The following is a 24,604-nucleotide window of genomic DNA, read 5'->3' as shown; positions in this document are numbered from 1 at the left end:
AGATCTTTTTCCTTGCTTTCTCCTTCCTTAAAACGATACTGATGTATAACATATAGGAGGTGTGAAGACTTAATTTTAATACATGTGTACTAATATATCAAGAGTAGACCTAAATCAATGTCAAAAGATGCTATATTAACAAAATAGGCCACTGTCAAAGCCATTTTTAAAATTTTAAGTTTTACAATTTGCTACTATTATTCTTCCATATTTATTATAAACTAATGAAACTTTGAAAATCTAATTATTTTCCTGAAAGTAAATTTATGATTATTCTTTTCTCCTCAGAAAAATATTTGTCCTCATGCACACAGCTATACAAAATGAAACAACATAATTAGCTAATAGGCACCTATTTCCTACATAAAAAGCATTTCAATAACTTTTGCAACCTATTAGTTTCAAACATGTAAAGAATAATTTTTTTATTAAAGTGAGTTTACTAATATAAAGTATCATGAGATTATATACATTTCTACCACCCACTATGAGCTAATTCTAAGCTATTTGTGGAGTATATTTTATTTTAGGTACATTGCCAAAAGGTTAAAAATAAACATAATTAGGTGGCCAGAAAAAACCTTGCTGCATAGCAAGACTTCAGTTCTATTCAGAAATGGTATCCTTTGCCCCAAGACCACAAAACTTCCTGGTCTTAACTTATAACAACAACCAAAAAAATAAAATAAAATAGATAAGGCATTTTTGACTACGGAAACATCTCAAGAGACAACCTAAACCCCAGATATAATTATTGGAAGAGCCAAGAGATCTCTAAAAGTCCAGTTTTCACACAGTCCTTCAACAATCCTGCCTCTGAAAAAACAAGAAACTCCAGGCAGTGGATCTTCTTCCATCTTGTACTAATCAGCCAGACTGAAAGATCTGCAAGGCACTGAATCTTACACCTCTTCTTTGGTATCTATTCTAAGTAGTAACGCTTGAAACAAAACACTCCCTCCCCAATATCTAGACATGCTGGGCACTGAAAATGCTGTGCCCCAGTTATTTAAAATAATCCTGAAAGACATCTGTCTTCTACTTTCAAGAAAACTCAGTAGGGCTTCCCCGGTGGCGCAGTGGTTGAGAATCTGCCTGCTAATGCAGGGGACATGGGTTCGGGCCCTGGTCTGGGAAGATCCCACATGCCGCGGAGCAGCTGGGCCCGTGAGCCACAATTACTGAGCCTGCGCGTCTGGAGCCTGTGCTCCGCAACAAGAGAGGCCGCGATAGTGAGAGGCCCGCGCACCGCGATGAAGAGTGGCCCCCGCTTGCCACAACTAGAGAAAGCCCTAGCACAGAAACGAAGACCCAACACAGCCATAAATAAATAAATAAATTAATTAATTAAAAAAAAAAAAAAAAAGAAAACTCAGTACAGCTATCAAAACCAGGGAAAGGATGTTCCTATATTCAATGGATTCCTGCCAAAAGCTAATAAAAGCTGAGAAAATATCTATCTACATAGGTGCTCTCACTGCTTGGAAATACGATGAAATTTCCCTTGATTTCAAATGATATATCATATACCAATAGTTTTCAATGGACAAAGAACTTAAACTTTAAAGGCAGGCATACACCTAGGTTCAAACCCAGATGTTTAATTGCTTAGTACTCTGATCTTGGGCAATCTGAGCCTCAGTCTCCTCATCTATAAACCAATCTAAGCCTCGGTCTCCTCATCTATAAAATGGGGATGATGATGGTGATGATGGTGATGATGACAGAATGCATAGGTGCTGGGAGGCTCTGAGATATAATTAATGTTCAACAACAAGTGTTGGCAAGAATATGGAGAAATCAGAACAATACATTGCTTGTGGGAATATAAAATGGGGCAGTCCCTTTGGTAAACAGTCTGGCAGTTCCTTAAACACTTAAAGACAGAGCAAAGAGGGACTTCCCTGGCAGTCCAGTGGTTAAGACTCCACACTTCCACTGCAGGGGGCACAGGTTCAATCCCTGGTCAGGGAACTAAGATCCTGCATGCTGTGTGGCCAAATCAGTAAATAAATAAGTAAACAAACAAAAATAAAGATAGAGCCAAGATATTCCCCAGCAACTCCACATGTAGGCATACACCCAAAAGAAAGGAAAACACACATACATGGAAAAAACGTGTACATGAATGTTCACAGAAGCATTATTCATAATAGCCAAAAGTGAAACAACCCAAATGTCCATCAACTGATAAATGGATAAATGAAACGTGGTATATCCCAGAAATAAAAGCAAAAATAAACAAGTGGGGACTTCCCTGGTGGCGCAGTGGTTAAGAATCCGCCTGCCAATGCAGGGGACACGGGTTTGAGCCCTGGTCTGGGAAGATCCCACATGCCATGGAGCAACTAAACCCGTGTGCTACAACTACTGAGCCCACGCTCTAGAGCCCATGAGCCACAACTACTGAGCCTGCGTGCCACAACTACTGAAGCCCACATGCCTAGAGCCCATAGTCCGCAGCAAGAGAAGCCACCGCAATGAGAAGCCTGCACACCATAACGAAGACACAACACAGCCAAAAATAAAAATAAATAAATAAATTTATTAAAATAAAAGAGTATATTCAGAATTATATTAAAAAAAAAAACAAAAAAAAGTGGGACCTAAACAAATTTATAAGCTTCTCACAGCAAAGGAAACCAAAAACAAAATAAAAAGACCACCTACAGAATGGGAGAAAATATTTGCAAATGATGTGACCGACAAGGGCTTTATTTCCAAAATATACAAACAGCTCATACAGCTCAACATCATAAAAACAAACAACCCAATCAAAAAATGGGCAGAAGAGCTGAACAGACATTTCTCCAAAGAAGACATACAGATGGCCAACAGGCACATGAAAAGATGCTCAACAACACTAATTATTAGAGAAATGCAAATCAAAACTGCAAGGTATCACCTCACACTGGTCAGAATGGCCATCACCAAAAAGTCTACAAATAATAAATGCTGGAGAAGGTGTGGAGAAAAGGGAACCCTCCTACATTGTTGGTGGGAATGTAAATTGGTGCAGCCACTATGGAAAACTATATGGAGGTTCCACAAAAAAACAAAAAATAAAGCTACCATATGATCCAGCAATCCCACTCCTGGGCATATATACAGAGAACACTCTTAATTTGAAAAGGTACATGCACCTCAATGTTCACAGCAGCACTATTTACAATAGCCAGGTCATGAAAACAACCTAAATGCCCATCAGCAGATGAATGGATAAAGAAGATGTGGTATATAAATACAACGGAAAATTACTCAGCCATAAAAAAGTATGAAATAATGCCATTTGCAGCAACATGGATGGACCTGGAGATTATCATACTAAGTGAAGTAAGTCAGATAGAGAAAGACAAATATCATATGATATCACTTATATGTGGACTCTAAAAAATGATATGAATGAACTTATTTACAAAACAGAAACAGACTCACAGACATAGAAAACAGTTACCAAAGGGGAATGGGGGGGCAGTGGGAGGGATAAAATAGAAGTGTAACAGATACACACTACTATATATAAAATAGATAAACAATAAGGTCCTATTGTATAGCACAGGGAACTATATTCAATATCCTGTAATAACCTGTAATGGAAAAGAATCTGAAAAGAATACACATACACACGTGTATGTGTACATATATATAACTGAATCACTTTGCTGTACACCAGAAACTAACACAACATTGTAAAAACCAACTACACTTACACTTAGATTAAAAAAAAAAAAAAATTGTCAAGCCAGAAATCATTACCCAGCAATTATACCCTCAAAATGAAGATTAAATAATGAAATTTTCACATAAAACAAAACTGTCACCAGCAGACCTGAACTTCAAGATACACTAAACGGAAATTCAAATCAAAACCACAATGAGATATCACATCACACTTGTTAGAATGGCTGTCATCAAAAAGACAAGAGATAACAAGTATTGGTAAGGATGTGGAGAAAAGGGAACCCTTGTGGACTGTTGGTGGGAATGTAAATTTGTATAGTTACTGTGGAAAACAGTGTGGAGGTTCCTCAAAAAATTAAAAGTAGGGGCTTCCCTCATGGCGCAGTGGTTAAGAATCCACCTGCCAACGCAGGGGACACGGGTTCGAGCCCTGGTCTGGGAAGATCCCACATGCCGTGGAGCAACTAAGCCCATGCGCCACAACAACTGAGCCTGCGCTCTGGAGCCCATGAGCCACAACTACTGAGCCCATGTGCTGCAACTACTGAAGCCCATGCTCCTGGAGCCTGTGCTCTGCAACAAGAGAAGCCACCGCAATGAGAAGCCTGCGCACCGCAACACTCGCTGCAACTAGAGAAAGCCCGCATGCAGCAATGAAGACCCAAGGCAGCCAAAAATTAAAAAAAAAAAAAAAAATTAAAAGTAGAACTACCAAATGATCCAGCAATTCTACTTCTGGATAGATATCTGAAGGAAACAAAATCACTATCTTGAAGAGCTATCTGCACCTTCATGTTCACTGCAGAATTACTGACAATAGCCAAGATATGGAAACAACCTAAGTGTCTGTCAACAAATTAATGGATAAAGAATCATGGTGTATATATATATATATACACATACACACACACACGAATGACATATGAATTATATATACATATGTATATATGTGAATGACACATACACAATGGAATATTATTGAGCCATGAGAAAGAAGGAAATCCTGCCATTTTCAAGAACATGGATGGACGTTGAGGGCATTATGCTAAGTGAAATAAGTCAGACAGAGAAAGACAAATACTGTATGATTTCACTTATATGTGGAATCTAATAAAGCCAAACGCACAGAAACAGAGTGTAGAATGGTAGTTGCCAGGGGCTGGGGGGTGGGGGAAATGGGGAGATGTTCATCAAAGTATACAAACTTTCATTATAGGAAGAGTTCTGGGATCCTAATGTACAGCCTGGTGATTATAGTTAACAATACTGCATTGGATACTTGAAAGTTTCTAAGAGAGTAGATCTTAAATGTTCTCACCACAAAAAAGAAATGGTAATTATGTGAGGTGATGCAGGTTTTAAGTAAGCTACTGTGGTAATCATTTCACAATACATGTATATCAAATCAACACATCTACACCTTAAACTTATACAATGTTACATGTCAATTATATCTCAGTAAAGCTGAAAAAATTATAAGGAAAAAAAAAAGATATGCTAAAGGAAGTTCTCCAGGATGAAAGGAAATGATTCAAGATAGAAACTCAAATCCCCAGAAGAGAATGGAAAGCACTGAAAATGGTAAATATCTGGGTAAATACAAAAGACTTTTAGAACTTTTGCCTTTTCCCTCTTAATTTACTTACAAACCATATATCAGTTTAAAGCAAAAATTGTAACATTGTCTTGTGGGGTTTATAATGTATGTAGATATACTACAAATAATCACTTTAGCATAAAGGAAAGAAGGGTAGATATGGACCTAGATGGATATAACACTTCTACAATTTATCTGAAGTGGTAAAATACTAACTGCACATAGACAGTAAATAATTAAGGATGTATATTGTAATCACCAGGGCAGCCACAAAAAATAATAATGCAAAGAAATATAGCTAAAAAGCCAACAGATCCAGATACATATGTTAGAAAAACATGAGAACTGTCATTCTTGAGTGACACCCTCTGGTCATTCCTTGAATTAGATGATGATGATGATTATTATTATTATTAATGATAATAATGAGTAAAGCCTGACTCAAGGAATGACCAGAGAATGGCACCCTCCTTCTATCATCTTTAATATTTTACATTATAGATGGCACAAGCAACGGCAAAAAAAGCAAAAATAAACAAGTGAGACTACATCAATCTTCTGCACAGTAAAGGAAGCCATCAACAAAATGAAAAGGCAACCTACAGAATGATAGAAAATATTTGCAAATCATATCTAATAAGGGACTATTATCCAAAATATATAAAGATCTCATACAATTCAATAGAGAAAAACGATTCAATTAAAAACTGGGCAGAGGGACTTCCCTGGTGGCGCAGTGGATAAGACTCCGAGCTCCCAATGCAGGAGGTCCGGGTTTGATCCCTGGTCAGGGAACTAGATCCCACATGCGTGCCGCAAATAAGAGTTTGCATGCACAACTAAGGAGCCCTCAGGCCGCAACTAAGGAGCCTGCCTGACACAACTAAGGAGCTCGTGAGCCACAACTAAGACCTGGCACAACCAAATAAATAAATAAATATTTAAAAAAAAAAAAACTGGGTAGAGAATCTGAATAGACATTTTCCAAAGAAGACATACAGATGGCCAGATAAGTGAAAGGTCCTCAACATCACCAATCATCAGGGAAATGTAAATCAAAACCACAATGAGATACCACTTCACACCTGTTAGAATACCTATTATCAAAAAGGAAAAAAAATTACAAGTGTTTGGTGAGGGTGTGGAGAAAAGGGGACCCTTGTACACTGTTGGTGGGAATGCAAACTGGTACACCCACTATGGAAAACAGTATGAAGTTTCCTCAAAAAACTAAAGATAGAACTACCACATGATCGAGCAATTCCACTTCTAGGTATGTATCTAGAAGAAATAAAATCACTCTCTTGAAGAGATATATGCATCCCTGTGTGCATCTCAGCATTGTTTACAATAGCCAAGACATGGAAACAATTTAAGTGACCATGGATGGATGAACAGATAAAGAAAATGTGATATGTATATCGATATATACACATGTATACACAAAAATACACACAAAGGAAAATTATTCAGCCATAAAAAAAGAGGGAAATCCTGCCATTTGTGACAATATGGATGGACCTTGAGGACATTTTGCTTAGTGAAATAATTCAGACAGAGAAAGACAAGCTCTTACTCACATGTGGAATCTTTAAGAAAAAAAAAAAAAAAAATTGAACTCATAGATACAGAGAACAGATCGGTGGTTGCCAGAGGCAGAGAGTGGGTGAAATGGGTAAAGGGGGTCAAAAGGTACATACTTCCAGTTATAAGTCAGTCCTGGGAATATAATGTACAGCATGGTGACTACAGTTAGCAAGACTGTATTGTATATTTGATAGTTGCTAAGAGAGTAAAAGTTCTTAAAAGTTCTCATCACAAGAAAAAATTTGCAACTATGTGTGGTGATAGATGTTAACTAGACTTACTGTGATCATTTGCAATATATGCATATATCAAATTTTTATGTTGTACACCTAAATTGAAAAGAATGTTATATGTCAATTATATCTCAATTTTAAAATGTTACAGTAAAAAGCAAAAAAAAAAAAAAAAGTGGTATATCCAAACAATAAAAAGGAATAAAGTACTGACAGATGCTAAAATGCTGATGAACCTTGAAAACCTTATGCCAAGTGAAAGAAGACAGTCTCAACAGACCACATATTGTATGATTCCATTTATATGAAATGTCCAGAACAAGTAAACCTACAGAAAGTAGATTAGTGGCTGCCTAGGGCTGGGCAAATGGGGGGAAAAGGGAAGGGTAATGGCTAAGGGGTGCAGGGTTCTTCTTAGCATAATGAAAATGTTCTAAAATTGACTGTGGTAATAGATGCACAACTCGGTGAATATAACAAAAGCCAATGAATTATACAGTTTATATAAGTGCATTACATAATATATGAATTATATCTTTTTTTTTTTACATAGCATGTCCTTTTTTTAAAAATTATATCTTAATAAAGCTGTTAAAAAATTTTTGTGCTACAGAATACATACATTTTTATAGGGAATATCCAAATTCATATATCCAAAAGCAAAGGATTAATTTAGATTAGGCAGATATTAAACATACATAAATTCATAATCAGTTAAATATCTTCTTCCAATACATCTGAGAAGTAGACTTCCGTTTCTAGACATGATGAAGTAACTGGTACCAGACTAGCCCTCCTCAAGTAACATCTATAGAACTAGACAAAATATATGACTCTAGTATTTTTAGGTATGAAACTGGCAGCATAGGAAGTGTGTACCACATCTGCTCCAGCTTTCTGCCCGAGACACTTTCCCAACTCCATCACAGGGAAGTGGAGCCTAAGCCAAGCATGATGGTCTCACTGAATTGAGATGCAGAGATCACAGTTCTGGGCTACTGAAGAGGCTAGAATTTGTAGGACAGGGTACTAGAGAGGAGACAACAATGAGAAGAGGTGGCCCCAGCAATCCGCATGGGGGTTCCCTGAGCATCCTTGCCTGAGTATTAGGCCACACATAAGCCAGGGTGAGACTCCATGAGGCCTAGGAGAGTCACTACTGCAGGCCTAAGAGCCGAACAGATACCAGAAACTGCACACTGCTGGGACACACTGGAATTCCAATTCAGCCAGAGTGGAGATAATGCTGCACACCTTGGACACGCAGGCTTTCAGTTGAAACCCCAAAACTCAACACTCATTAAAGAAAGATGACACAATCGAAACTTCCTATAATGTGTCATCCACAATGTCCAAATAATAAAAAATTATTAGATATGCAAATAAGCAGGAAATGTGACTCATAATCAGGGGGGAAAGCACCGCAACAAAGAGTAGCCCCCGCTTGCCGCAACTCGAGAAAAGCCCGTGCGCAGCAACAAAGACCTAATGTAGCCATAAATTAATTAATTAATTTAAAAAAAATTATCCAATCTGAAGAACACAGATTATTATCAAACAGTTTAACACACGTGTAACTGGAGTCCAAAAAGGAAAGAAGAGAGAATGGGGCAGAAAAAAATATTTGAAGAAATAACAGCCCCAAATTTCCCAGGTTTGTTGAAAGACATCACCTATGGATCCAAAAAGTTAAATGAACCCCCAAGAAAAATAATTACAAAGGTACTTACATTAGTCACATCACATTCAAACTGCAGAAAACCAATAAAAAGGAGGAAAAAAGCTATCAGAAAGGGGGGGAGGAGCACATTAGATAGAAGAGAACGAGTATATAAATAATAACTAACTTCTCATCGGAAACAATGAAGGCAGAGGATAATGGAGTAACCAACTGTCAATGCAGAATTCTATATCCAGCAAAAATTATCTTCCAAAAATGAGGGTGAAATAAAGACACTTTCAGATAAGTGAAAGCTAAAAGAACTGTCACCAGCAGAATTGCACTAGAAATGCTGAAGGAAGTTCTTCAGCCGAAACAGAAATGATACCAGATGGAAACTCAAACCTATGTATTGGTCTCAAGAAGGGAAGAGAGTCAAAATTGGTAAATATAAAAGTTTTTTTCCTTCTCTTAATCTGTTTAAAAGATAACTGTGTTTAAAGCAAAACTAACATTGTACTATGAGGTTTATAAAGTATGCAGCACAAAGTCTGGGATGGAGTAATTAGAACTGGACTGTTTTAAGTGTCTTATGTGGCATGGTATAATATTAACTCAAGGTATACAATGAATGATTAAAGATGCATGGTGTAACACCTAAAACAACCACTTGAAAAATAGAAAGATATAGCTAAAAATGCAAGAGAAGCAAATGGAATACCAAAAATATTCAATTAGGTCAATATAGCTGAGAAAACTAGTATATAAAATACCTCTAGAGTAAAACAGATGAAAGAATTCCCCATGGAGAAAGTTGGCTAATAATGCAAAATACATTTTACCATAGAAACAATATGTTAAATGATGACTTTGATATAAAACCTTTGAATAAAATTAACTAAAATAAAATTTGAGCCTGGACATCAATCTAATCACCCAATATGTTTGCTTGTTTGGAGACAAAACAATTCCACAACACACAAAGAAAAGAACATAGTAATACACAGAGCCTGTTTCCCCAACTCTGAACAACAACCAGCTTGAGACCAATCATTTTATGAAGTTTGTGAATCAAGTATTCTTAATACTTGGTATATATTAGAAATAAACTGTAAAGTCTATTAATGATGAAAATAACTTCACTAAAAACTAACTAAAAGCCAAAAATGACATTTTAGCATCAACTACTATAAATTCTTATAGTATGTTATCTTTAACAGACAAGCAATAAAATATTCACCAATACTGAATCATTTAATTTTAGTTTTAAGAGTAGATAATATTCACATAGTTCCAAATTCAAAACTTACCAAAAAGGGTATACAATAAAAAGTCTCTGCCTCTCGCCCCCTTCTCCAGCTACCAACGGGGGGAAAACAAATAACACTAAAATATAATCAAGGGATATACATTCCCAGTTGTTTCCTGTGGGACCACAGACATGGTAACACTTTACATAACACCAGAAATAACATTTTCTTTTTGAATTGGGATTATTTCAAAGTTAACAAAACAGAAAACATCTGGATGACAAGACACTCATACATGAATGCCAAAAAGGAGATCAAATGGAATGTTAAAGCATGACCAAGGAATACTGTGAGGAAACAATAAAATGAAATAAAAACATCAGCTAAGATTCTATTAAGTTAGTCCTGACCAACACATGACAGGAAATCTGCAGCAATGGAACAAACTGGAGGGTTGCGTTTCTGTGCCTAGTTCCCAAATTAGTCACTGAAGAGCCAACAGCACAAACCATGATCTGATGCATAAGCAGGAGTTAGTAAGTCTGTTACTAACTCCTGCTTATGCATCAGATCATTCCTGAAGATTGACACCAACAAAACAGACAGCACCTGTGGGATTCAAATGAACATTCGAAGAATTTACAAAGAAAAACATCAACTTATCACCACAGGCCTCCTCAGGTAAAAGGCTTCATTCTCTATACTTTCATGACTGAATTGCCAATCCTCAATTTCTAGGAGTAATTCTAGCTCTTATTTGTCCTTCCCTGCTTTCAGTTTAGCCGCTTTACTACTTATTAACGCTTTCACCTGAGAAGTAAAAGGAGTTCAGCAAAAATGCAACTACCTGGAGGGCCCTTAGACCACGATTTCCCCAAATTATCAGAAAACCAAAAGTGGCAAGATATTTAACCACTCCTGTATTCTTAAGAGGAGAATCCTAAGAGGCCATTGGCCTACTGGCCCATTACCTATGGTAAATACAAAAACCTACTCCCGACCTAAGACACTGAACTTAAAAGCAGTTGAAAGGAGGGGATACAAATGGTTTCTAAGGAGTCTTTTATTCCCAATCTGCTTGGGACAACTGGAATTCTAGCTATATCTTTCATAATCTAAAGTCAACACATTTTTTACACTTTTACGGGAAACACTAGGAGTAAATTAGAAATGGGTCCCTGTGGCAAACAGGGCAAAACCATATTACTGCCACCAATACCTATTTCTTACTGGCAAAGACCACCTCTCCAAGAAGGTAATCACATTCCCAGCCTCCTTTGCAGCTAGGCTGCAGGGGCATATGAAGCAAACTCAGCCAATGAGATACAAGGGAAAGTCTTCTGGGATAATTTCTGGTAGAAACTGTCTTCCCTAGTAGAAGGAAAGGAGGGAAGGTGGGAAGGTAAAGAGGGAAATTTTGCATGAGGAGAAACTGCACTTCCTTTCTCTTTTTCCACCTAACGTTGTACGAGAATAGCATGCTTGGAACTGTATATGCCATCCAGCAATCATAAGGAGAATCATTATCAACACACAGAAAGATGGAAGGTACCTAAGGCTGCTGAACTTAGTGAAGAAAATTCTTTGGTATTACTTGAACAGTTTATCTTTGAGGTTCATCACATTTTTTAACTCACAGGTTAACTCTTTACAGGATGAGTAAGTCAAAGACCATAATTTCTGAACTGATGTTCTCAATTACTTAACAAAATTACAGTCCACTTGCATTTTTTGAGCACCTACTATGTTCCACACACTATGCAAGAAAGCTTTTATGTGCATTACTTTAATTATCAAAATAGCCCCATAAGGTATTATAATTTTCATTATTTTACAGATAAGAAACATGAGGCTCACAAAAGTTTAAGTAACTTGTGGTAACTTGTGGCCAAATTCACATAATTAATAAAGATTAACAACTAGGATTCGTACCCAGGTTGTATATCTCTAAGCTGGTACTCATTCCAGTAGCTGTGATCAGCTACCCTACCACTCAGATCATCTTCACCATCTCTCATATGTATATACTTGGGTGTGGCTAAAAAGACCAAATCAAGGAAAAGTGCACATAAAAATTCTTCAACACTTCTGTTCTTAACCCAAGTGGTGGGTAACTTTCATTATTACTCCTTAGTTTAATTCCATACGGCTCTGTTTAAAAAATTCTCCCTCTCATGATTTACATCAAGTTCTAATTTGAAAGAATACTGGATTGAGAAACAATGATTGCTGAATGAATGAAAAAGACCAGGGTCCAGCACCTGACCTGCTACTTCCAATTTTCATCATATCTAAAACTCCACTGATTGCAAGTCACATTATTTTCCACTAAGAAAAAATGCTGCCATTTAAATTGATACAAGACCCTATCACTTATTGATACAATTTTTATTTATACTTATTAAAAGAGCTCTTTTAAACTTCATTAGATTTTTTTAAATTATTTATTTATTTATTTATTTATTTGGCTGCGCCAGGTCTTCGTTGCGACATGTTGGATCTTTTAGTTGTAGCATGAGAGATCTTTAGCTGTGGCATGCGGGATCTAGTTCCCTGACCAGGGATCAAACCCGGGCCCCCTGCATTGGGAGCATGGAGTCTTAGCCACTGGACCATCAGGGAAGTCCCCATTAATTAGATTTTTAGCATGTATTACTCTTGTGCACAATTTTTAAAAGGTAAATGAAATAAATTGGTGCATAAACTGGTCACACTCAGGCTCAAACTCTTCTGAATCACTTTTTTGAATCAGTCATTACTGTTTTTCCACACAGTATCATCCTCTGTGCCATCAAAAGCCTGGGTGGGGGGCTTCCCTGGTGGCACAGTGGTTAAGAATCCACCTGCCAATGCAGGGGACACAGGTTCAAGCCCTGGTCCAGGAAGATCCCACATGCCGCAGAGCAACTAAACCGTGTGCCACAGCTGCTGAGCCTGTGCTCTAGGGCCCACAAGCCACAACTACTGGGCCCATGTGCCACAACTACTGAAGCCCTCGTGCCTAGAGCCCGAGCTCTGCAATAAGAGAAGCCACTGCAATGAGAAGCCCGTGCACCGCAACAAAGAGTAGCCCCGCTCACCACAACTAGAGAAAGCTGTGCGCAGCAATGAAGACCCAATGTGGCCAAAAATAATAAATAAATAAATAAATTTATTTATTTTACAAAAGCCCGGGTGATCCAACATTTGTATTCAAACCATTATCTCTGGGATTTTCTTCCAAGCCTGCTGCTAACTACTCTGCAAGTTCTGTTCACGAAGAGACAAGGACAAACACATCACAACCAAAAGCAACTGTAAGATGTATCCGGATTTCAGAAATATAAGAATGTAAAAAAAATGTGCTTCTTAGAATTAATAAAACACAATAACTTATCTTGTTACCTTGTATAAGACAACATCCTATAGCTACCAATGGTGAATATCTACCGTGCTTGGCATTTCACCTATCTCATTTAACTTTTACAGAAAAGCAAAAAGGTAAGCATTAACCTTGTTTTACATACATGAAATATGAGGCTCAGAGAACCTTAATAACTTGTCCTAGATTATCCAGCATTAGTGACAGAGCTGGGTTTCAATCTCTGGTCTATCTTCATAGTCCTTATTCTTTTCACCACTTCAGTGGTTCTCAAAATTTAGGGCACATAAGAATTACCTCAGGTGATTCTTCCACAGAGTGGGAAAAATATTGCAGATACTGCATATATTTGCAAATCATATAGCTGATAAGATAAATATTTAAAGAACTTTTACACCTCAATAAGACAAAGACAAATAACCCAATTAAAAAATGGGCAAAGGATATGAATAGACATTTCTCCAAAGAAGATATGCAAATAGCCAGTAAGCACATGAAAAAATGCTCAACTTCATAAGCTATTAGGGAAATGCAAATCAAAGCCACAATATGATACCACTTCACAACTACTAGAATGGCTATAATCAAAAGACAGACAATAACAAACACTGGTAAAAATGTTTAGAAACTGGAACCTTCATACATTATAGCTAGCGGGAATATAAAATGGTACAGCCACTTTGGAAAACAGTTTGAAAAGTTCCTCAGGAAGTTAAATATATCGTTACCATATGACCCAACAATTCCACTACTAGGTATATACCCAAGATAAATGAAAACATAAGTCCACAGAAAAATTTGTTCAAAGGAACATTATTCATAATAGCAAAAAAGTCCATCAACTGAGGAACAGATTAATAAAATGTGGTATATCCATACAGTGGAATATTATTCTGCAATAAAAAAGGAATGAAGTATTGATGCTATAACATGGATGAAAGTTGAAAACATTATGCTAAGTAAAAGCCAGTCACCAAAGACCACATATTGTATGATTCCATTTATATAGATTCTGCTTCTACAGAGAGTGAAAGTAATAATTGCTTAAGGCTGGATAAGGTGATGGGAAGTGACTGCTAATAGGCAGTTTCCCGTAGGAGGGACAAAAATGTTCTAAAGTTAAAGTATCGTGATGGTTGTACAATGCTATGAATATACAAAAAAACTTTAAATGGGTTAATTGTACGGCAAGTGAATTAGATCTCAATAAACCTGTTTTTAAAAAAACCCTCTAGACCAGATTACCTCTAAGTTTCCCTTTCAGACATAAAGGTCTCTGAGGCAGTGAAAAAAAGTCTCAGAGCTTCCATCAACAGACTTCAGAATCCAATCCCCAGTGACGCCCATGAACCTACAGTTTAGAGAAGGCAACATATAGTATAGCAATTCCTCACTTGAGGTCACTAGACCTCCAGATGTCTGCAAAGAAAGGACAAGTGCTTCTTGAGCCAGGTTAAATTTTTCAGAACATCTGTGAGAAACCACACATACCCTCAATCTGCTCTGAGGTAAAGTTTAAGTATCTTTGCCTTTGGCTGGACTCATGTTACTAGTTTTAAAATACTGACTCAAAGCTGACTGACAGCTCAGTATATGAAAGGTGAAAAATAAAACAAAAAATGTACTTTTTGATATGCAAAATGTTTCCAAAAATGGGAGCCATGATGAGTTCCTTGGTTAGAAGCTTGGGAAATACAGATATAGGGGAAAGTACACTAGTCTAGAAATTAGGAGAAATAACTGAAGAGTCCACCTCAACATGATTCACTTCCTATCAACTGTCTCGGTTTCCATTTTCATCTATAAAATCAGCAAACATCACAGTATGCACCTGACTCTAAAATTCTATGACTTTTCAATATTATATAATGACCTAAAAATGTCTGCTAAGAAGGTAATTCTTTTTTTTTTTTTAATTTATTTATTTAATTTATTTATTTTTGTCTGCACTGGGTGTTTGTTGCTGTGTGCGTGGGCTTTCTCTGGTTGCGGTGAGGGGGGGCTACTCTTCGCTGCGGTGCGCGGGCTTCTCATTGCAGTGGCTTCTCTTGTTGCAGAGCATGGGCTCTAGAGCGCAGGCTCAGGAGTTGTGGCTCACGGGCTTAGTTGCTCCGCGGCATGTGGGATCTTCCCGGACCAGGGCTCGAACCCGTGTCCCCTGCATTGGCAGGCGGATTCTTAACCACTGTGCCACCAAGGAAGCCCTAAGAAGGTAATTCTTTATATTCTGCATCCCTGCAAAGAACTTTCTTTACTGACTCGAGTTAGCACATCATAAGAATAAACAAGAAATACATTATATTAATAAACAACACATAGGCTGTAGTATTTAGAAACTTATTTATAAGTGGCCCTAGAAAGCAAAGAGAGAATAAAAAATAATAAGCTAAAAAGAAAGTAAAGTGTGCTAGTCTACTGCTGACAGCAAAAGTCAACAGGAAGCACTTCAGTATAAAAATCTTCCCAAAGCATGGAATTTCCCTGATTAACAACAAATGAGTTATCTTTCCTTCTCATACTTTACTCCAACACACCAGCTTCTACATGCACCCCTGGAACTCAAATGAACTGAAGAAGGGGAAGAGAGCAAAGGAAAAAAACTATATCATAATTGATCTCCTTTCAAAATTCCAGAAGATAAGAAGGGGGGAGGGGAGTGGAAACTAGCCATAACCCAGAATAAAATTTTCCTATTTACAGCTTAATGTGTTGTGGTTTTTTTTTTTTTTTTAACTTTTTTTAAAGTCAAAAAATTTCTCTCTGTTTACTTACTTCTTTATGTCAAGAATAAAAGGCATTTGCACTCTGGGGGGTGAATTCATACTAATTTAAATTGAGCATAACACTGGTGGGGGTGCATCAGTGAGAAGGAGAGCTATTTGTGGGATTTTGGGGAGGAAGGTGGTGAGAGCCTCAAAAAAGGAAAAGCAGGCAAGATCCTTTACAACATAATACATATAAAAATCCAAGTTCAGAGATTTCTAATGAATTTTTTTAAAAGGTCATTCCACTTGCTAAGACAGATCAACAAAGCCAGACCACTTCCTCCTCAAGCAATTAAAGTTATGAATACTGAGAGTAGAAAATTTTCAATTTCCAATTCAGTATTACCATTGGGGGGAAAGAAAGCAAATCAGAAACCTAAACTCATGTTTTAGGAGGTAATACAGTATTCTGCTCACAACTATATAGGAATGAAGGGATTCATCCTATTTATTTAATACAAAGAAAAACACACTGACTCCTTTAAAATAATAAAGAATCCATGAATCCTTGGAGCACCAACAGTCTCTGTATTTACATATTATATTTAAATACAGATATGCTCTACATCAAATAGCCACAGTACATTTTAAAGTGCCTACATGAATCAAATTAAAACACAAGCTCAAGAGACACCACTACAGCCCCCTACAAACAGAGCTTATAAAATATCTCGCTTAAACACAAATAAGCTGCATTTAAATATAACCAGTTACATTCATTTAACAATTCTGCCAGCTGTTTACAAAGGGTACAAATATACAAAAATGAATAAGACTTAGCCTCTGACTTCAAGGAATTCACATGAGGGGGGAAGCCAGAAGCATGTACAAAATCAAAATTCTTTGAGATCACAGAGAAGATCAAACTTGCAAACTTAGTGGTAACCAGAATTTGCCAGGTGAAAATTAGGAGGGCACAAAGGCATGAATGTCGAGAACACAATTAGATAACCAGAAGTCCTAAGTGGCCAGGGCAGGGGGAATAAGGAGAAAGGATATGCAAGGGCATGAAATGGTAATAACTAAGCCAGGAAATGAAGCTTGTAGCTTGTACCTAGGTTGCAAAGGGTCACATGTGCTATGACAAAGTGTTTGGTCTTTATCCAGAAGACCACAGAGAACCTGATACGTAATAAACAATGTTATTAGAGGGACTTCCCTGGTGGTGCAGTGGTTAAGAATCTGCCTGCTGGGTGGCAGGGAGGGAGATGCAAGAGGGAGAGATATGGGGACATTTGTATATGTATAACTGATTCACTTTGTTATAAAGCAGAAACTGGCACACCATTGTAAAGCAATTATACTCTAATAAAGATGTTTAAAAAAAAAAAAAGAATCTGCCTGCCAGTGCAGGGGACACGGTCAAGCTCTGGTCCAGGAAGATCCCACATGCCACGGAGCAACTAAGCCCGTGCGCCACGACTACTGAGCCTGCGCTCTAGAGCCCGTGAGCCACAACTACTGAGCCCACACGCCACAACTACTGAAGCCCACGTGCCTAGACCCTGTGCTCCACAACAAGAGAAGCCACCTCAATGAGAAGCCCGTGCACCACAAAGAGTAGCCCCTGCTCGCCACAACTAGAGAAAGCCCATGCACAGCAACGAAGACCCAACGCAGCCAAAAATAATAATAATAATTAATTAATTAATTTTTTAAAAAAGAAAATAAATAAATAAACAATTATTAGAAAGTTAACTGGTAACAACGTGGAAAACAGATTTAAAAGGAGAGATTGGGAGGTGGAAGATATGAGAACACTACAGTAATTAGGATATTCCACAACAATGCTAGTGAAATGTGATGAAGTCAGAAATAATACAAACAACTAAACAGTAGCAACAGGAGCAACAATCTACATCAACTTAGCAGTGACGTGTCCATATAGCTGACCATAAGTCAAGGTACAAGCAACAGGGGAAATAGAGAAAATGCAAACAAGAGGTCTTTTGAATATAATCAAAAGGACTTAATGACTACTGACTATCCATACTCCACAGAGGATCTTTACTTACAAACGAATTTTGCCTTCCTAAACTACTAAAATATAAAATACCTTCGTTCACTTAATAGATGTTAAAAGCTTAATTCGTAACCATATGAAAAGTTTCAGGTGTCTTGCACAGGAATTATTTAAGTCTAAAAATTTCCCTGTGTCCACAAAAAAAACAAAGAAACAAATACAGAATTAAAATAGAGTAGTTTTCACCTGAAACTAACACATTGTTAATCACCTATATGCCAATATAAAATAAAAAGTTAAAAAAAAAATAGAGTAGTTTTCAGTCAGAAAACAATGATCTTGGTATATCCAAGTTTGGATGAGTCTAAATTAATATGCCTTAGTTAGAAACCCTGAAAAGATACGTAAATAGTAGAAATATTAATTTAATTTAGTATCTAAATTAAATATGGGGGGGAAAGGAACTCTAAGTAAAAATCTTTGGGCTACGAACAATTCAGCTATCCAAACACATATAATTTTATTATAATAACATATAGTTAATATTTTTCATGAAACCAACATGAGGTTGTGCACCACAGGAAAAAATAAGTAACTGATGAGGCTTACAGACCCAATTCCAATTTAATAAATGTATTAATAAAGGGAAATAATTGCAGCGACTCTGTTTCAACATGCAAATCATTTTCCTTTACAAAAATGTTTGTTGAACTGTCAGTTTGTATTATAGGATTGTTAAAACAGTGGTGTTTCTTTCAATAAAATGAGTCATGATTACCTCTATAAAGAAAGACATTGACTTTCACAAGGCTGGCAAGATGTCTTATCTTTTAAATTCAAAGTTATCTTGAATAGGGGTACAAGTAACTTTAATGATAAAATATGATAAACACATTTCCCACTAGATTTAATGTTCAAAGACAAAGTTATATTTATCATGTTCTAATAATCATCTGAGATTGACTGGCTCACCCCCAGATATTAACCATTAACCATGTGTCAGTTTAAAATTCCACGTGAAATCGTTAAGGTCAATAAATGTAGAAAGGTCAATTTAGCAGAAAAATTATTTAAATAAGAATTTCTATTTCAGTGATTATAATCTGACTGATAAATTTGTAAGAACCTTGTTTTTTCATAATAGTATGTGTAGGTTATAGGTTTCTCCACTAAAGGAAAAAAAGTTTGTATTGTGTTAATTCCAGTTATAATTTCTAGCTGAGTCAAAGCTCTAACAGCCTTAAAGCAGGAAATCCAAAAGGAAATTCCGTCATCAGTTCCTGGAGCTTGGTAATGCAAAGGTTGTTTGAAATAGAGATACAGAAGTTCTCAAACTATTTACTATAACCTTACCTCATATCTTCAAGCAAATCACATTCTGCTTGATGTTTGGCTTGAAGTTTTGTCATCTGCTCAACTTGAATGTTTTTCAGTTCTTGTGTAACTTTCACCTAAAATATACCATATATTTATGAGGCCTTACTGCAACTTTAACAACAAAAAAATTACTTAAGGAAAATACAAAATACTTGTCAGAATATATAACTCTTACTTGCCTCTCCCCAGAGGACCATAAACCCATTATTAGCCACATAATTTTGTTTACTGCAGATAATTAATGAAAAAACTAGCTAAAACAACCTGAAGCAGAGGCTAAATGAAAGTACACGAGTATAAAAATTACAGATTAAAGAGGTGCAAAATAAACTGCCAGTCATTTCACTTCATGTACAAGCTCAATACATATCCAGGTCTTTAAAAGAGTCTGTCTTCTATTTCTTCCAAAAAGGATTCAAAGACATTAAAACATCAGGAGAGGTGAGCAGAGTGTAGATGGGAGAAGTGGGCATAAGAATGCCTAATATCTCATGACCGAAACTTACACAATCATGAAATTTTATGCATGAATCAACTACATAAATTATTCCATAATGGCTACGAGAAGCACACTCTCAGGATGATGCCCTCAACTTGCTGGACAGCACATCAAATCACAATCTCTTTCTCACAAAGAAGAAAGCAAAAGTGACCTTCCAACATATGCAGTGCTTTTAAGCCACCACAGCAAGCCGGTCCCCGTGGCGTTTCCACTTCAAAGAGCTAGAACAGTATATGCAAACCGGCTAGTGCCTCTCCTGCCAGGCCAGGATCCAGGTTACAGTGGGCCTGGAACCCCCATCGCCGAAGCAGGGCTACCGGAGGGGTAAGTGTACGTGTGTGAAAGAAAAAGACTCACTTAACCGGAGAACCCGGGTTAAGAAAGAGAAAAAAGAGGGAGCAGACACGAATGAGTTAGGCATTCAGCAAATGTTTGCCCACAAGGGGAGGATAGAACAGCCTCCTCCACCCAGAGTAGACACTCAGGAACCATCTGCAGGATTGAAAAGACAAGGACACAGCCTCAGTCCCTGGGAAAACTGGGAGGAGGACATTGAAACAGTTCTGGAAGGGCGAAGCGGGGAAGCTGCTGACAAGCCCGGAGCACCCGTCACTCCGTCACTCCCACCCGAAGCCCAGATCACGGCTCAAACGCCAAGCACGGCCCGGTTCTCGCTCTCCTGGGGACAGAACCACCACCTTCCTCGCCCCCTAGTCGGAGGGGCGGGGCAGGAATGGGGAAGAGAAAGACAGGACCGCTCAATGCTTAATTTCTTGTTTTCCCTTGGGGTGGGGGTGACTACTGCGACTTCTCTGCGGTCGCCCCGTGGGAAAAGCGGGCCAAACATTAAGGCTAGGCTGGAAACAAATTCCCTGTAAATTTGCCAATGGGGGAGGGTGGCGACAAGCGGGCGGAGGGCTCAAACCTGGTGCAGACTAAACAATCACACAAGCAAAAGGCTCTGCAAGCTGCAGGGGCTCCCCCGCCTCCCCTCGGTGCAGCCCCGAGAAAGCACTTTGCAGAGAGCAGCACTGCCATGCGCGCTCGCTCTCTCTCACACACACACACACATACACACACGCACACCCGAAACTCTTGTGAAATGTCTGGGGATGGGGGGGGGCGTCTACGGCGCGGTGGAGGGGACGAGCCCTGGCCGCCCCTCCGACGCGAAGGCACCAAACACGCGCGCCCCCCGCTAGGAGCCGGCGGCAACTCAGTGACAAGCCCGAGACGACGGCGGTCACGGCCCCTTGCGCAAAGGGGGAGGGGGCGCAGTGGTCGCCCCAGCCGCGTTCCTTGTACGCATCCCCCCCCAAAACCTCGAAGACCCCTAGCTGCATTCTCACCTTCCTCGGCGGCGGCTGCATGATGCTGAAGGGACAATCAATCTTCCTCCGACGGGCGGCGTAAGTGAGGAAGGGAGGAGGAGGGCCAAGAGGAGAAGGCCGCCCAGAGAGCGGGCGTGTGCTTGTGTGTGTGTTTAAGGAGAGCCTGAGAACGAGGACTCGCCCCGGAGGGAGCAAGGCCGGCGGATGGCACGACAACCCGGGTCCGAGGGTGAGTGTGAAGAGAAGGAGGAGAAGCGCCGAGAAGGCCTGGGCTCCGGCGGCCCTGGGGGTGTGTGAGGCAAGGAGGCGGAAGACCGCGAGGGGGCGGGGGCCCGGGTGCGGGGGCGCAGGCTCTCCCAGCTCGCCGAGCGGCTCTCGAGGAGCACTCCCGTCGTCCGGTTCCCTGCCCGCCGCGGCTATCCACCCGCCGCCGATTCCGCGGCTCCTCAGACGCGGCCCCCCCCGCCCCCACTCAGGCAGCCTGGCCCTCGCTGGGCCCAACACCCCGCCCGGCCGGGGGAGGTGGAAGGCGGCGCCGCACTCTCCGCTTGGGTTCCTCCACTCAGGCCGCGGGAATTTCCGGCCCCAGCGCGTGGCGCAGCGCCCCGCCTCCGGCGACGGAGGGAATAAGCTTAGGCAGAGCTGGGTTCGAGGGGCCGGGCCTGGCTGCAGGGAGGGAGCGTGGCCGCGGCGCGGAGCTCCGTATCGCGGCAGGGGACGGGGGGAGCTAACGGATCGGTCGGCGAATGAGAGGGGTAAAAATGCTACCGCAGCACGAAAATCCCCCCGTTCTCTCCGAGAATGGCACGTTCCAAACGCCTCCTGTTGTCCCTCCCCCACAGTGGGAGCCAGCTGGGGGCTTCCCGCGCGCTTTCCCGCCAGCCGCGGCGCGCGCCCCCGGTTGGGGGCGCGCACGTGGGCGGGAGAGGGCTTTGCGCCGACGCACGCGCATAAGGCGCCCCCGCCTCCTGCCGGAGTGTGTGTGTGTGTGAATGGGAGGGCAGCGTGTCTGTGTGTGTGTGTGTGTGTGTGATAATGGGGGGGACAGCATGTCTGTGGCAGTAGTAGAGTCCCGTTTTTTGCTTCTTGGTCCTCCAACACCCCTCTCCCCTCGGGCGGATGAGCCTGGCCGGTCTAGGCACCAAGGAGCGAGCGTGGACAAGTCCTTTCGCAGCGGCCGAGGGTGCCTGGCTTGGGGGAGGGCGTCTAGTTGCCCTGCAAAGAAAAAATCGGTTCCCTGCTACAGGGCGTCCAAGTCAAAGAGTGTGGACTGCGTGCTAGAGGACCATGAGGGTGTTAAGGCCAGGATCCCCATTTCACAAATGGGAGGCAGAGGAGTGGGGACCTTATGAAGGTTACACAGCAGGACTAGAATCTCTGGGTAACTAAGTGTTCTCTGGGTTATAGAGAAACAGGTGCCGATGACAATCATGAGGAAAAATAAAGGAGGCAGCAGGGGCAATAGAGGAAAGCTCTTGAATGAGAGTCAGGACCTCTTGGTGCCAGTCCACTCTGCCTGCCCTTGGCTGGCTGGGTGAGCTCAGGCTTCATCTCCCAGTGAGGATGTTCTGGGTGGCTCTCCTCACCCCAACTTCCTCCTCTATCCAGACCATCTGGGGGTAGGGATATCAGCCTCCCTTGAGGTCCTTAGAAGAATGAAAATAGCTCTTCCAGAGCCATAGGGCTGTGTGAAGGGTGAATTAGATCAACCCAGTTTTATCAGAAGTTGGGGTCTCAAACACCTATTCTCAGAAGTATGGTCAGGCAAAAGAGGAAGGTGAGTGAAGCTTGGAGAGACCCAAATAAGTTGCCCAATGCCACTTGGCCAGAAATTGGGAAGATGGAACAACCTAGGTTGTTTACATTGTTAGCCTAGATTCTTGTATAGGAAGGTGGTAGAATCAGAGCTATGCTTGAGTCAGATTAATCTGTATAGGAATTAGGAGACCAGGCTTGCTATTCCTGGTTTCCTTGAAGCCATTCAAAAGTGCACCCTTTATCAGAGTTCTCAGTTACTATCAGGGAAGGCCTGGGGCAAGGGAACAGGTGGCTGGAGGCCCAGCTCCCTGACAGCTGTGGGGCTGGCAGCTGGAGGTAGCCAGGCTGGGCTCCAGTCTCAGTTCCACCACCAATTCACTGTGAGGTGTTGACCTAGTCAGTTCACCTCTTTGAACCTTTATTACCTCACTTGTAAAAATGGGGATCTAATACCAGGCTCACAGTCTTGTTGTGTTAAATAGAATTTCTCCTACCATGTGGCCTGGAACATAGTGCTCAATAAATGCTTTCTGATTCATCCTTTATTCAAAAAATATTTGCTAAGGTCCTGCTTTGTGCCAAGCCTTGGGCCAGACACTGGGGACACAAGGATGAGCAAGAAAGAATCAGCCTGGGCCTTCACCATGGCTGAGTTCCAGACTAACCATTCCATGAATGACACCGGGCTAGTGGCAGGAAGGGGTAACAGTGCTTGCCCAGATGCAGTGTCCTGCACACAAAAGGTGCTTAACAAAGATTTGCTGAATCCTAGTCCTGGGTGCAGCTAGTCTGGCCCAGAAATTATCCTCCCTTCACCTCCCTTTACTGGAAGTGAGTACTGGGGGTATAAAGGTGCTGGATGTTGGGAGACTTGGGATCCAGCCTCTATCACTGGTCTGCTGGGCCTTCTCTGGGCCTTGGTCCCCAATTGCAGAGTAAGGTAAGTGAATGAGCCTGGAACTTAGTAAGCTCTTCACAGCTGAAGTCAAACCCTGGGGCTTTATTTTATGGATTTAGGAGGGTACCCTCCACCTGATTTGCCATTATTCTGAAACCAGGAATGGCATTGACTTTCTGGAATGATTTCCTTTACAGGTGTTATAAAAAGCTAATGGGCGGGACTTCCCTGGTGGCGCAGTGGTTAAGAATCCGCCTGCCAATGCAGGGGACATGGGTTCAATCGCTGGTCCGGGAAGATCCCACATGCCGCGGAGCAACTAAGCCCATGTGCCACAACTACTGAGCCTGCGCTCTAGAGCCTGCGAGCCACAACTACTGAAGCCCACGTGCCTAGAGCCCGTGGTCCCCAATAAGAGAAGCCACTGCAATGAGAAGCCCACGTACCACAACGAAGAGTAGCCCCCGCTCACCGCAATTAGAGAAAGCCCGTGCGCAACAACGAAGACCCAATGCAGCCAAAAATAATAAACAAAATAAAATAAAATTTATTAAAAAAAAAAGAAAGCGAATGGGCAACACCAAATGGGCTTACCTGTTAACTGCTTTCTCAAAAAATGTGGTTTCTGGGACTTCCCTGAC

The 24,604-nt window shown here is 40.5% G+C and overlaps 1 protein-coding gene across 1 annotated transcript in view; it reads right to left on the bottom strand.

Annotated features, from left to right (window-relative positions):
• Positions 1-22,108, bottom strand: part of FCHSD2 (FCH and double SH3 domains 2) — a 317,324-nt gene extending 295,216 nt beyond the window's left edge. Inside the window, exons 1-2 of the mRNA XM_036860366.1 lie at positions 21,326-22,108; positions 19,451-19,548 (exon numbers count right to left, since the gene is read on the bottom strand). Coding sequence (XP_036716261.1) covers positions 19,451-19,548; positions 21,326-21,346 — 119 coding nt within the window. The 5' untranslated portion in view covers positions 21,347-22,108. The remainder of the gene's footprint in view (positions 1-19,450; positions 19,549-21,325) is intronic.
• Between the last annotated feature and the right edge of the window lie 2,496 nt (positions 22,109-24,604).

This window comes from Balaenoptera musculus, chromosome 8, assembly GCF_009873245.2.
Source record: "Balaenoptera musculus isolate JJ_BM4_2016_0621 chromosome 8, mBalMus1.pri.v3, whole genome shotgun sequence".
In the NCBI taxonomy this organism is placed as follows: Eukaryota; Metazoa; Chordata; class Mammalia; order Artiodactyla; family Balaenopteridae; genus Balaenoptera; species Balaenoptera musculus.
This window is presented reverse-complemented; position numbering and strand designations above follow the sequence as displayed.